The following is a 14,454-nucleotide window of genomic DNA, read 5'->3' as shown; positions in this document are numbered from 1 at the left end:
GGGGTCACGGCATTAGAAAGGTTGAGAACCACTGTTTTAGAGAGTCGTGGAGGCCATCTGTGTCCTCAAGGTCACCTGAGTGGTACAAATGGGTGTGGAGCCTTTTTGGAATTGCTGAAAGGGACTGTGTTGTGGAGCTGCAGAATCATCCTGCAGAAAGCACAACTACACAACACAGTCCTTTCAAGCAGTCCCAAGAAGGCTCCACACCCATTTGCAGCACTCAGGGTGATCCAGAGGACACAGGCAATCTTCCAGGTGGCCTCAACGACTCTCAAAAAGGATGCAAATGACCAGCTGTCTGCAAGGAGCATAAATCCTTCCGTTCCCCACCATCCAGTCAGAGCTGAAGAAGCCTCTGGGATGAGAAGCGAAAGGTCTTCAAAGAAAAACAAGGAAGTCCAGTTGCCTTGTGAAAAAGCAACTTTGGGACAACCCTGACCTCTGGAGGATGGAGAATGTCCACAGACATTCTGCACATCTATTTCTTTTCGTTTTCTTCTTTTGCCTTAATTTTTTTTATCTTTTTCAGTGTGTAATAAAAGCACCATAAAAGGACAACCATCCACAAGCCTGCTCCTATCGTGAAGAATGACATTTCAACTCCTTCCGCTGATGGCAAAAGAAACGAACTTTCACACTAAACATATCTGCGCTGGAAAAAAAAAAGTACATTTTCGTGTACAACAACAACAAAAAACAACAACGTGCAAGCCAACATTAAGGCTAAACTTCCAACGTGTTACGCAAGGAGCTTAGGGGCCATCGCTAATGATTCACACAGTGTTGAAAAACATTCTGGGAAACTATGTTACTTTCAGCTCTCAGTTGCTTCTTAATCGGAAGCCAGAAGTTACCTTAGCAAAGAGAAGACATCATATGAGTTACGCACACAATTTGGATCCACCTGCAGATTCTTCTGGATTCCTGAGACACCCTTGAAGACAAACAAGACAGTGCGTTAACAGTTTTGCTTTGGGAACGCTGAAATTAGATTCTATTTTCCTAATAAAAAAAATTACACTCGAACGTTTTGTCCAGACAAAACAGGGTTTATAGCCCACCCTTTACACGTGATATTCATATTTACCAACCTTCTCTCTTTATCCCAGTGCTTCTCAAATAGTGGGGCGCGCCCCCCAGGGGGGGCACGAGGCTCCGTAAAGGGGGGCTCGTTTGACCTCGGCAAATACTGTCATATTGGATTTCTAGATCGGATCATCCGACTCACTCGCAAGCGGCAGCCCGACGCGGAGGACAACATGACCGCCAACGCACGTGACACATGCAAAGGACCCGATTGGATAGACATGATGCTCTATCCTGATTGGCCAAACCCGCCCGTGTGACTTTTAGACCCGGAAATCGGTCCTCTGTACAGAAAAAAATTTTTTACAGTCGCGCGGGGGGTGCGAAATGTTTTCTTCTTCCTAGGGGGGCATGACAGAAAATAATTGAGAAGCACTGCTTTATCCCCAAGATACTTCTCTTCTTATTTATTAGCTTTTTGTCCCTCCTTTATTATTTTTTATAAATACCTCAAGGCAATGAACCTACCTAAGACTCAGTGGTGGAATCTAGCCAGTTTGCACCAGTTTGGCAGAACTGGTAGCTAAATTTTGCTGAGTTTGGAGAACCAGCTGAATGCACACTGCTTCCGGAAGTCTATTCTAGGCCTGGGAGTAGAACGGCCCACAGGAAGTACGTGGATGCCACTTCCGGAAGTCAGTTCTTGGCCTCGGAGGCCTGAAGGAGGCCTTCCAGGCCTAGAATGGCTCACTGGAAGCACGTGGATGCCACTTCCGGAAGTCGGTTCTAGGCGTCGAAGGCCTGAAGGAGGCCTCCCAGGCCTAGAATGGCTTACCAGAAGTGCATGGATGCCACTTCCAGAAGTCGGTTCTAGGCCTTGGAGGCCTGAAGGAAACCTCCCAGGCCTAGAAAGGCCCACTGGAAGTGCATGGATGCTACTTCCAGAAGTCTATTCTAGGCCTCGGAGGCCCAGGCCTGAATCCAATAAGAGAACCGGTTGTTCAGGTATTTGAATCCCACCACTGCTAAGACTCCTTCTTCCTCCTATTTTCCCCACATCAACAACCCTGTGAGGTGGGCTGAGCTGAGAGAAAGTGACTGATCCAAAGTCACCCAGCTAGCTTTCATACGTAAAGTGGGACTAGAAGTCACGGCCTCCTGGTTTTTCTAGGCCAACCCCTTAACCACTAGGCCAAACTGGCTTTCTATGTTTCACTGGACAGTTAATTTGATTTTTTTAGAAAACTGAAAAAAACATTCTGGAAGCTAATGTGCTCTGCGGGTTGATGATTTTAAGAGGTTACGGACGCAGTGGGTGTAAGCTTACCTTTCGTTCGTACAAGGCCCCATAATAACCATCATTCAGCCCAAAAATGATTTCATTCGGGCTACGAGCATGTATCTGTTAAGTAAAACCAGTGTCACAGATTCAGTCAGCTTACTTTAAAGCCATTGTTTTAGTTCTTTTAGCACCCAGAGTGGCATTCTTTGTAGGGATCATATGTTTTGTGGCATCCTTCTGTTATTCAGGTTCACCACTGACCCTATAGAGGGGAAAGGAAGAAGCTGAAACTCGATCCCATGAATAGATTCATTTTCTGGGCCACAACGAACAACGAACTAAGTACATAATCATACACACGCTTAGCCTTCAAGGGTCTAGGTCAGGGGTAGGCAACCTTGGCTCTTTTATGACTCGCGGACTTCAACTCCCAGAATTCCTGAGCCAGCATGGGGGAACTATGGCTCCCTTGATGACTTCTGGACTTCAACTCCCAGAATTCCTGAGCCAGCATGGGGGAACTATGGCCCCCTCATGACTGGTGGACTTCAACTCCCAGAATTCCTGAGCCAGCATGGGGGAACTATGGCCCCTTCATGACTTGTGGACTTCAACTCCCAGAATTCCTGAGCCAGCATGTGGGAAACTATGGCCCCCTTCATGACTTGTGGACTTCAACTGCCAGAATTCCTGAGCCAGCATGGGGGAACTATGGCCCCTTCATGACTTGTGGACTTCAACTCCCAGAATCCCTGAGCCAGCATGGGGGAACTATGGCCCCTTCATGACTTGTGGACTTCAACTCCCAGAATTCCTAAGTCAGCATGTGGGAAACTATGGCCCCCTTCATGACTTGTGGACTTCAACTGCCAGAATTCATGAGCCAGTATGGCTGGCTCAGGAATTCTGGGAGTTGAAATCCAAGAGTCATAAAAGTGCCAAGATTACCTACCCCTGGCCTAGGTCATCCCGCACAATCTAACCTAACGATAAATTTGTTAAGCCTTCGGTTTTCATAGTCTACACCCAAAGCTAAACATCTGGCATTCATTGAAGAAGCTTCTTAGATGAGAAGCAAAACATTTTCAAAGAGAGGGGGAGAAAAAAAAAAAAACCAAGGAAGTCTAACTGCCGTTTGAAAAAGCATCTTTGGGGAAACCATGACCTGGATGATTGAGAATCTTCATAGACATTTAACCATCTGGAGCTTTTAACTAATTTGGCTAGATAATGAACAAGCCAACTGAATATACTTCTATCTGCAGATAGTCAACTTTCAAAATGAGTGATCAGGTAGACAACCCTGTGGTCCGCTGGCTCCTCCTTTGAGAGCAGGGTGTGATATGACCAAAATGAACATTAAACTTCAAACTGATTGTATTTCTTTTATCTCAGGGGTCTTCAAACTTGGCCCTTTTATGATTTGTGGACTTCAACTCCCAGAATTCCTCAGCCAGCGTTGGAAGTCCACAAGTCATAAAAGGGCCAAGTTTGAAGACCCCTGTTTCATCCTAATGCTGGACAGGCTCATGACTCTCAAAGAAAATTATATATCATAAATTGAAAATTAATCGTGGTGGCAAATGATCTTCAGTAACAACTCAGTCTGTACTTACTTAAACAAAGAGACTGGACAGCCATTTGTCCGAAATGGTGTAGGGTTTCCTGCCTGAGCAGGGGGTTGGACTAGATGACCTCCAAGGTCCCTTCCAACTTTACTACTATTACTATTACTAAACAGGAAGATCATAGGCAGGCAAAGCAGTGGAAGTGGGAATGATATTTGACTTCCTGCTGGCTTCCCCAATGATTTTACTTGTGGGAAACTGGCAAGGAGTGCTGAAATCACAATCATGTGACTGCAGGGAGGCCGCAATAGCCACCATTTTGCACACAGAACATCATGGAGATTTCAATGCCACAGGAGTAATGAATGGCTCCTGGATTTTTTTTTCATGCCTTTTTAAATTAACGAATTTTAGGCCCCTTGATTTTTAAATTAATAAATGTTAGGTATCCTGATTCAAATACTTGTAGTATAAGGCACGATTTGGGCTACCTTGATGGTACAAAAACAGATAAAACACAACCTTTTTAGTAATATAGCGAAGATTCCTATTATCCTGCCAAAATTCTGTCCAGCGTCTGCTAACTTTATATCTTGCATCAAAGGTCCTTTTGAAAAAGCAACTGGACTTCCTTAGTTGTTATTCTGGAAAACGGTTCACTTTTTCATCCAAGAAGCTTCTTCGGTTCTTCACTTCAGAAGCTTCTTGGGTGAGAAACGAAACATTTTCAAGAAAAGAAAAAAAAAAAGTCCAGTTGCCTTTTGAAAAGCATCTTTGGGACAACCATGACCTGGATGATTGAGAATCTCCACAGACACTTATATCTTGCAACAATTCTTTGCTATTCCATCAACAGATATTATTTGCTGAACATATCCTTACATAGCCAATCCAAGTTGAAACAGTACACTTTTCTTTTACCTGCTGGCCCAAATATTTGAGTCCATCTAGATTGACCTTCCACTCAATCAGTAGCTGATAGGTATCATTCTTGCCACCCCATATCCTCACCACAAAACAGGAGACAGACGTATCAAGGCGATCAGGCATTAAACCAAAGTCAAGGCTTCGCCATGTTGGATTCTGTCAGCGGGGAAGAAGAGAGAATGAAATATTCCAGGTTATTTTCTCACACAGCTATTAGTATACAGTAGTGGCCAAAATTGTGGAAACCTTTTGGGAAAAGTGTATTTCTGAGGTTTGATGGCTAATATCACCACTTTTTTTCTGGAGTAGTACCATAAAATTATATATCAATGGAAAGATGATTTAATCAAGAATGTAATGCAACAATAATTTGTTCAATGATCTGTACTGTATTCTATGAAAAGCTATAGCCAAATAACCAGAAAAAGGAAGCACAACTTGCTTAGGTTAATCTCAGGTAGCTTTCCTTCATCTGATTGTAGCCAATGAACATGAGTGTTTGGAGAGCCAATCAGGTGTCATCTTGTTTTGGGAATAAGCCAATCAGATCACAGTAGGAGTCAGTTATTGATGTCCTGTATTGAAGCCGAGAGGAGGACATTTGTCAGGGTGTTATGTGATGGCTATCAAATTGGTTGGGGTTTTTTGTGTTCTTTCATTTAGTGAGCTTGTAAAATGCAATAAAATTAAAGTGATGGTGCAAAGAGTTGACTGGTCACCCAGAAAGCGATGTAGAATAGTATTATGAAGTGAACAAGGCTACAGTTATAAAGACATTAGAAGAAAAATGGGTGGAAACTTAACCAAAGGTGGCATTTCTACTGTACACTTTTCCCAAAAGGTTTCCACAATTTGGGCCACTACTGTATAGTTAGTCCTTAAGACTGTAATTGAATCCAGAATTAGAGTCGTACATCATGGAGGCCATTAAGCTGGTCACCAAGTGACCATACCCAACTTTACAATGTTTTTTGCAACGGTCATTAAATGGATCCATTTTTCCCAATGGGTGGTTTCCCATTTGTAAATGCTACAAAATCAGTAAAAAATGATGAAAGTTGCAGTCGCATGACCAGGGGATGCTGCAAACGGCCGTAAAGGCTAAACACCCCAAATGCAATTTCATGAGTGTGCAGGTGGAGCCTGGGGGGGGGAGGGGAGGAATCAGAACTTCAAAACTGGGCCATAAGTAGCTCTGGGGGGGTCTGTTGTAACTTTGAATGGTTACTAAGCAACCGGTTATTAAACAAGGACTACGTGTATGTCCGAAAAAGACTTCCAAAGATGGTGCACAAATTGCTCTAAGTTATTCTGCATCCAGTTTTGGTCACCACACTGTAAAACAGATGTTGAGACTCTAGAAAGAGTACAGAGAAGAGCAACAAAGATGATTAGAGGTTCGGAGGCTAAAGTATATAAGGAACGGTTGCTGAAATTGGATATGTCTACGAGGGGGGACATGATAGCAATCTTCCAGTATCTCAGGGGTTGCCCCAAAGAAGAGGGAGTCAAGCTATTCTCCAAAGCGCCTGAAAGCAGGACAAGAAGCAACGGATGGGAACTGATCAAGAAGAGAAGCAACCTAGAACTAAGGAGAAACTTCCTGACAGTTAGAACAATTACTGTATTTTCTGGCATATAAGACGACTCCCGACTTTGGCGCCGATTTCCATGCCTAGAAGGTCGTCTTTACGCCGGAAAATACGGTAATCAGTGGAACAACCTGCCTCCAGAAGCGGTGAATGCTCCAACACTGGAAGTTTTTAAGAAGAAACTGGAGAGCCCATTCGTCTGAAATGGTATAGGGTTTCCTGCCTAAGCAGGGGGTTGGGCTAGATGACCTCCAAGGTCCCTCCCAACATTATTTATTATTATTACTGTTGCTATTATTATTCCTGATGCAGCCAATTGCTTGGCTATATATTATAATAAGTTTCACAAAGAACATTTGCATTTGCTTCATATTAGACAAGGAATTGGGTATGGCCAGTCTAGAGAAAAGAAGGACTTGGGGGGGGGGGTGACGTGATAACAGTATTCCAGTAACCTGTGGAATAGAAGTTGCCTTCAGAAGTGCTGGGTGCGTCATCACTGGAAGTTTTTTAAGAAGAAACTGGACAGCCACTTGTCTGAAATGGTATAGGCAGGGTCTCCTGCTTGAGCAGGGGGTTGGACTAGAAGACCTCCAGAGTCCCCTCCAGCTCTATTCTGATTCAGATTATTGCAGAACGTGTCGCATGTACGGACTGTCAGCTGCTCAGGGTTGGTGAGATGAACTCCCTTTGGAATGGACAAGAATAAGAGAAGGTGCTCCTGGGAACTGGGTTAGTGGTAACTGTTAGGATCCAGCAGGGATAATCTATTGGGTAAGTCCGGGAAGTAGTTAATGCTTCATCTGAATCCAAACTTCTGCAGGAATACTAACGTGTGTGTGTGTGTGTCTGTAAATTTTAGATTTTGCTGACAAAGAGTTAAAGCAGTGGTTCTCAACCTTTTTAATGCTGCAAGCCCCAACCGGTCGTAAGTCGAGGACTACTCAACCGGTCGTAAGTCGAGGACTACTCAACTGGTGCAGCACCGTTTGCAGAATGGGACTTTTGGCGGGCTCAGCAGGGCATAGACAGCCTGGACAATTCCTATTGGCTTTTGAAAGCCAATAGAATTAGACTCTATTCAAGAGAGTCTATTCTATTGGCTTTCAAAAGCCAATAGAATAAAAGGGAGTAGCACAGCTAAGGAAAAGGGGAAAAAAATGGCGGACTGCGTTGTTTGGCGACCCCCATGAAATGGTCGTTCGACCCCAAATGGGGTCCCGACCCACAGGCTGAGAACCACTGAGTTAAAGGGAGACTAGTATAGCTGTTTCGAGCTATTTAGCTCTCATCAGCTAGCCATACCCTTCTGGGATTCGAACCTGGGCAGCCTGCATGTTAGGCAGCTGCATTAACCTCTAGGCCACAGATTCTCCTCACTTCTGTCAGCTGAAACCTAACCTTGCCTAACATGCAAGCTGCCCAGGTTCGAATCCCAGAAGGGTATGGCTAGCTGATGAGAGCTAAATAGCTTGAAACAGCTATACTAGTTTCTCTTTGTCGGCAAAATCTAAAATGTACAGAAATAGTTTATCGCACTAGTGACTTGAGCCTGCAAAACGCTCCTAGACTGGGGCTAAAAGGCAAAAGTAATCATAGCAGTAGACCAGGTGTTCTACTTGACACTTAATATGTGTTTGTGTGTGTGTATGTGTATATATGTATATATCTCAGACCTAGGAATTAGGAAGATTACCATTTGCGACTGTCATTAACGGCTCCACTAACAATTGAGGCATCGGCTACGACCTCACCTGAACCAAAATAGACTAGCTTCTCTGATCCATTTCCTAATTAATCTCACAACTCTGCACTCAGTATGAAGCTAATCTTCAAGATGGTCAGGAAGCTGCAAATTGATACAGACCACAGCTGCCTCTCTGTTACGTGACGCAACATGAAAGAGCAATGCTGGCTACCTGTGAACTCTCGAGATCAACGTAAGATGCTTTGTTTTCTATGTGTTCAATATACTCCTTGCCCTTCAGTTCAAACTGAACTGAACTTAAGCTGGCTAATAAAAATTTTAAAACCACAATACAAAAGACGGGGGGAAAAAATCATCACTTAACACCATATGCTGGTATGAATCTAGGAAGGTCTAGTCTAAGTGTTTTAGGATCCAAGTATTTAACACATATCCCATCAGAATTTGATCTGATGCCTTGGATCTGCAGTGGAGGGCCCTCCTCATAGTCCTTCAAGTTGATTTGGCTCAAAGGTCAATTACAACCATTGTATTCTAACCCAATTTCATTTCAGACTGTATTTTATTCCAACTTCATTTTATTTTATTCCAACGTCATTTTAAATTGTATTTTATCTAATGCCATTTTAAATCGCTTTTATCAAATTTTAGTAATCATTTGTTTCCGGAACCTTGCACTTTTGATATGGCCCAAGGGCTAATCAATAAAGAAATTTAAAAAAAAATTAGATTTAAAATTTACAACCGCAGAAATCCTACAAGGTTTCTTAGTTCCACCTCTATCCGTCCCCTTAATGCAAATTGATATACTCAAACACCGAGAATATCGTTTTGTGTTCTGAAAGTGGTCCGCAATCTATGACCGCTATTGAGCCCAAAACTTCCACTGTTCAGTGGGACAGTTTTGCCTCGTTTTATTTTCTTGCCACAGTCGTTAAGCGAATCACTGCAGTTCTTAAGTTGGTAACACGGTTGTTAAGGGAATCTGGCCTCCCCACTGATTTTGCTTGTCAGGAGGGCACAAGAGGTGATCACGTGACCCCGGGACATGGCAGCCGTCATAAGTGTGAGTCACTTGCCAAGTGTCTGAATTTTGATTGTGTGATCCATGGGGATGCTGTGATGGTCGTTAAGTGTGAAAAAATTTTAAGTCACTTTTTTAGTACTGTTGTAATTTCGAACGGTCACTAAATGAAATGTTGTAACTCAAGAGCAAGGGTAGGCAACCTTGGCTCTTTTATGACTTGTGGACTTCAACTCCCAGAACTCCTGAGCCAGCATGGGGGAAACTATGGCCCCCTTCATGACTCGTGGACTTCAACTCCCAGAATTCCTGAGCCAGCATGGGGGAACTATGTCCACTTCATGACTTGTGGACTTCAATTCCCAGAATTCCTCAGCCAGCATGGGGGAACTACGACCCCCTTCATGACTCATGGACTTCAACTCCCAGAATTCCTGAGCCAGCATGGGGGAACTATGGCCCCTTCATGACTCGTGAACTTCAACTCCCAAAATTCCTGAGCCAGCCATGCTGAGGGGAAAGGGAGGTTTCCAAGCTGAGCCATGCTGGCTCAGGGATTCTGGGAGTTGAAGTCCACGAGTCATGAAGGGGGCCATAGTTCCCCCATGCTGGCTCAGGAATTCTGGGAGTTGAAGTCCACAGGTCATGAAGGGGGCCATAGTTCCCCCATGCTGGCTCAGGGATTCTGGGAGTTGAAGTCCACGAGTCATAAAAGAGCCAAGGTTGCCTACCCCTGGTCAAGGGCTACCTGTACTTCTCACTACTACACCAGATAGGTACAACATTATACCAAGAACATCTGTCGTGGCATCACTGCGTTCAAAATGGCAAATCCAACTGAGCAATTGAAATAGCATTTTTTTTATTTTTTTTAAATATGTATGCAGCTACCCATCTTGCAGCCAACTTTGGGCGGTCCCCAATCAAAAGTTAAAACCAAAGACAGAACCATATTAAAACTCTCAAAATTAACACATTACATTAAAAACAACAGAACCTACCCCGTCTTGTTTCATGCAGTGAAGGCAATCACGTCCACCATTTTGAAGCCAATTGCTGTTACTGCAGAAACCCCCTCCCCAGACTCCAACTGCTTAATCGCCAATCTTTCTCTTGGGTTATATTCTGGACTATAAGTGACAAAGCCTCTGTTGACAAATCCTCATTAACAGTCTCTGGTTTACTGCAGTCATAAATATAACTCCTGTAGTTTGCACAGGGAGGTTACACCAGGAAAACATTGTCCCATGTCACGGTTAATAAACATTAAACAGTCTGGAGAAGGGGTGGGCAACTACGGCCACTTTACAACCTGTGGACTTCAATTCCCAGAATTGCTGGCTCAGGAATTCTGGGAGTTGGAAGTCCACTGGTGATAAAAGTGCCCACCCCTGGTTTAAAGGAAAAGATTCAAAGGAAAACCTTAGTCAACATAATAGCAGTTCACTTACCAGTGAATTCTTGATGACCTCACTCTTATAAAATTCTATTGAAAAAAAAGAAAGAAAAGAAATTAAAAGAACGTTAGGGATCACATTGCACAGATTTCTAAGGATATCAAGCCGGGAGAGCAAAACAGCAATTGATCATGAAATCAAGCCAAAGTCCTACAGAGGTCAGGTTATGCAAACAATGGTTGTCATAAAATAACCTCAGGTTACATGGAAGCCAAACCTGTGGGAAGCCACGCCTGTTGAATTCTTATTTTCAGAAAAAACAGCTTTCTTTGGTAACCCATTAAAAAAAACTCCAGAAACCTCTGCATCAAGTTTTTATCAAAGAAATCACAAAGGTCTTTCAGTGTCTAATCAGCATCAAGAAGATTGTGAGCAAGAGCCCAATATGGGGCACGTGACTGTGGGAGGGGGCATCAGCAAAAACCTATGGAAAGGTTTTTTATAACTTTAAATGGTTGCTAAGGGACTGGTCATTAAGTGAGAACTGCCTGTATCGTTCGGCTTCTCAGGCCAATAACTGAGGCCAGAAGTAACTCTGAGTCTGGGAGATCACTGAAAGATACCAATTATTGCTCAAAGCTTCATTATAAAATAAGCATCTTTCGTGGCATCAAATGCCCAGAAACGGTGTGAGGAACTTTCATCCAGTTATCAGTAAACCAAGGAAAATTAATCAGATCGCATAAACACAAAATGTAAATATCCGAATCGTTCACTATTACATATTAAATACAGGTAGTCCTCGACTTATAACCACAACTGAGATCGACATTTCTGTTTCTAGGTGAGACATTTGTTAAGTGAATTTTGTTCAATCCTGACCGACTCAAGTTTGACTCGTCCTTCCGTCCTTCCGAGGTAGGTAAAATGAGGACCCAGATTGTTGGGGGGGAAATATGTTGACTCTGTAAACCGCTTAGAGAGGAGCTGCAAAGCACTGTGAAGGGGCATATAAGTCTAAGTGCTAGAAGGAAGGAAGGAAGGAAGGAAGGAAGGAAGGAAGGAAGGAAGGAAGGAAGGAAGGGAGGGAGGGAGGGAGGGAGGGAGGAAGGAAGCAGGGAGGGAGGGAGGGAAAGGAAGGAAGGAAGGAAGGAAGGAAGGAAGGAAGGAAGGAAGGAAGGGAGGGAGGGAGGGAGGGAGGGAGGGAAGGGGAGGGAGGGAGGAAGGAGACAAGGTGTCGCAGAGGTTAGAATGCAGTACTGCAAGCTAACTCTGCCGACTGCCAGCAGTTCGATCCTGACCGGCTGAAGGTTGACTCAGCCTTCCATCCTGAGGTCAGTAAAATGAGGACCCAGATTGTTGGGGGCAAATAGGCTGACTCTGTAAACTGCTTAGAGAGGGGCTGCAAAGCCCTGTGAAGCGGTATATAAGTCTCAGGGGCTATTGTTATTGCCCCATTTTACGACTTTTCTTGCCACACTTACGTGAATCACTGCAGTTGTAAAGTTAGTAACACAGTTGTTAAGTGAATCTGGTTTCCCCATTGACTTTACTTGTCAGAAGGTCGCAAAAGGGGATCACATGTCATTAATATGAGTCAGGTGCCGAGCGTCCGAATTTGGATCAAGTGTTCACAGGGGTGCTGCAACAGTCGTAAGTGTGAAAAATGGTCACTTTTTTCAGCGCTGTTGTAACTTGGAACAGTTCCTAGATGAACTGTTGTAAGCCAAGGACTAGCTCAGGGGTAGGCAACCTTGGCTCTTTTATGACTCATGGACTTCAACCGCCAGAATTCCTGAGCCAGCCATGCTGAGGGGAAGGGAGAGGTTTCCATGCTAAGCCATGCTGGCTCAGGAATTCTGGGAGTTGAAGTCCACAAGTCATGAAGGGGCCATAGTTCCCCCATGCTGGCTCAGGAATTCTGGGAGTTGAAGTCCATGCGTCATGAAGGGGGTCGTAGTTCCCCCATGCTGGCTCAGGGATTCTGGGAGTTGAAGTCCACGAGTCATAAAAGAGCCAAGGTTGCCTACCCCTGGTCAAGGGCTACCTGTACTTCTCACTACTACACCAGATAGGTACAACATTATACCAAGAACATCTGTCGTGGCATCACTGCGTTCAAAATGGCAAATCCAACTGAGCAATTGAAATAGCATTTTTTTTATTTTTTTTAAATATGTATGCAGCTACCCATCTTGCAGCCAACTTTGGGCGGTCCCCAATCAAAAGTTAAAACCAAAGACAGAACCATATTAAAACTCTCAAAATTAACACATTACATTAAAAACAACAGAACCTACCCCGTCTTGTTTCATGCAGTGAAGGCAATCACGTCCACCATTTTGAAGCCAATTGCTGTTACTGCAGAAACCCCCTCCCCAGACTCCAACTGCTTAATCGCCAATCTTTCCCTTGGGTTATATTCTGGACTATAAGTGACAAAGCCTCATTGACAAATCCTCATTAACAGTCTCTGGTTTACTGCAGTCATAAATATAGTTTGCACAGGGAGGTTACACCAGGAAAACATTGTCCCATGTCACGGTTAATAAACATTAAACAGTCTGGAGAAGGGGTGGGCAACTACGGCCACCTTACAACCTGTGGACTTCAATTCCCAGAATTGCTGGGAATGAAGGGGCCATAGTTCCCCCATGCTGGCTCAGGAATTCTGGGAGTTGAAGTCCACGAGTCATGAAGGGGCCATAGTTCCCCCCATGCTGGCTCAGGAATTCTGGGAGTTGAAGTCCCTGAGTCATGAAGGGGCCATAGTTCCCCCATGCTGGCTCAGGAATTCTGGGAGTTGAAGTCCCTGAGTCATGAAGGGGCCATAGTTCCCCCATGCTGGCTCAGGAATTCTGGGAGTTGAAGTCCACAAGTCATGAAGGGGCCATAGTTCCCCCATGCTGGTTCATGAATTCTGGGAGTTGAAGTCCCAAGTCATGAAGGGGCCATAGTTCCCCCATGCTGGCTCAGGAATTCTGGGAGTTGAAGTCCCTGAGTCATGAAGGGGCCATAGTTCCCCCATCCTGGCTCAGGAATTCTGGGAGTTGAAGTCCACAAGTCATGAAGGGGCCATAGTTCAGGAATTCTGGGAGTTGAAGTCCCTGAGTCATGAAGGGGCCATAGTTCCCCAATCCTGGCTCAGGAATTCTGGGAGTTGAAGTCCACAAGTCATGAAGGGGCCATAGTTCCCCCATGCTGGCTCATGAATTCTGGGAGTTGAAGTCCCTGAGTCATGAAGGGGCCATAGTTCCCCCATGCTGGCTCAGGAATTCTGGGAGTTGAAGTCCACAAGTCATGAAGGGGCCATAGTTCCCCCATGCTGGCTCAGGAATTCTGGGAGTTGAAGTCCCTGAGTCATGAAGGGGCCACAGTTCCCCCATGCTGGCTCAGGAATTCTGGGAGTTGGAGTCCATGAGTCATGAAGGGGCCATAGTGCCCCCATGCTGGCTCAGGAATTCTGGGAGTTGGAGTCCACAAGTCATGAAGGGGCCATAGTTCCCCCATGCTGGCTGAGGAATTCTGGGAGTTGAAGTCCACAAGTCATGAAGGGGCCATAGTTCCCCCATGCTGGCTCAGGAATTCTGGGAGTTGAAGTCCACGAGTCATAAAAGAGCCAAGGTTGCCTATCCCTGGACTAGCTGTATATAAATATTAATTAAATATTCACATTAGTGTTGTTACACTCTTATGGTGACTACGGTAAGAGAGTTCTGAGATTAGCACCCATTTCGCACTCGGCACAAACTTGATTAATTAACACTATTTAAATACCTCATCAGGTCACTCACTGAATAAAATAGCAGCATGCAAACAGATGATACAGTTACACGGATATTCAGAGATTGGCTTCAGACAGCAAGATTAAATAAAGTCATAGAACAGAACTGTTATATATTACCCTAGACACACTAACAAAAAGCA

The 14,454-nt window shown here is 44.4% G+C and overlaps 1 protein-coding gene across 3 annotated transcripts in view; it reads right to left on the bottom strand.

Moving 5' to 3' along the window:
- The window catches only part of UVRAG (UV radiation resistance associated), a 118,094-nt gene that overhangs the window by 80,506 nt on the left and 23,134 nt on the right, over positions 1-14,454 (bottom strand). Inside the window, exons 3-6 of one of the 3 annotated variants that reach the window (XM_039365702.1) lie at positions 10,582-10,616; positions 4,891-4,962; positions 2,357-2,431; positions 858-937 (exon numbers count right to left, since the gene is read on the bottom strand). In XM_039365702.1, coding sequence (XP_039221636.1) covers positions 858-937; positions 2,357-2,431; positions 4,891-4,962; positions 10,582-10,616 — 262 coding nt within the window. Of the gene's footprint in view, positions 1-857; positions 938-2,356; positions 2,432-4,800; positions 4,963-10,581; positions 10,617-14,454 lie in introns of all 3 variants that reach the window. The other 2 variants (XM_039365700.1, XM_039365703.1) reach the window with 2 other exon arrangements.

Source organism: Crotalus tigris, unplaced genomic scaffold (assembly GCF_016545835.1).
Source record: "Crotalus tigris isolate CLP2741 ecotype Arizona unplaced genomic scaffold, ASM1654583v1 scf7180000020156.337934, whole genome shotgun sequence".
NCBI classification, from domain to species: Eukaryota; Metazoa; Chordata; class Lepidosauria; order Squamata; family Viperidae; genus Crotalus; species Crotalus tigris.
Note: the sequence above shows the minus strand (reverse complement) of the source record. Positions and strands in the feature narration are given on the sequence as shown.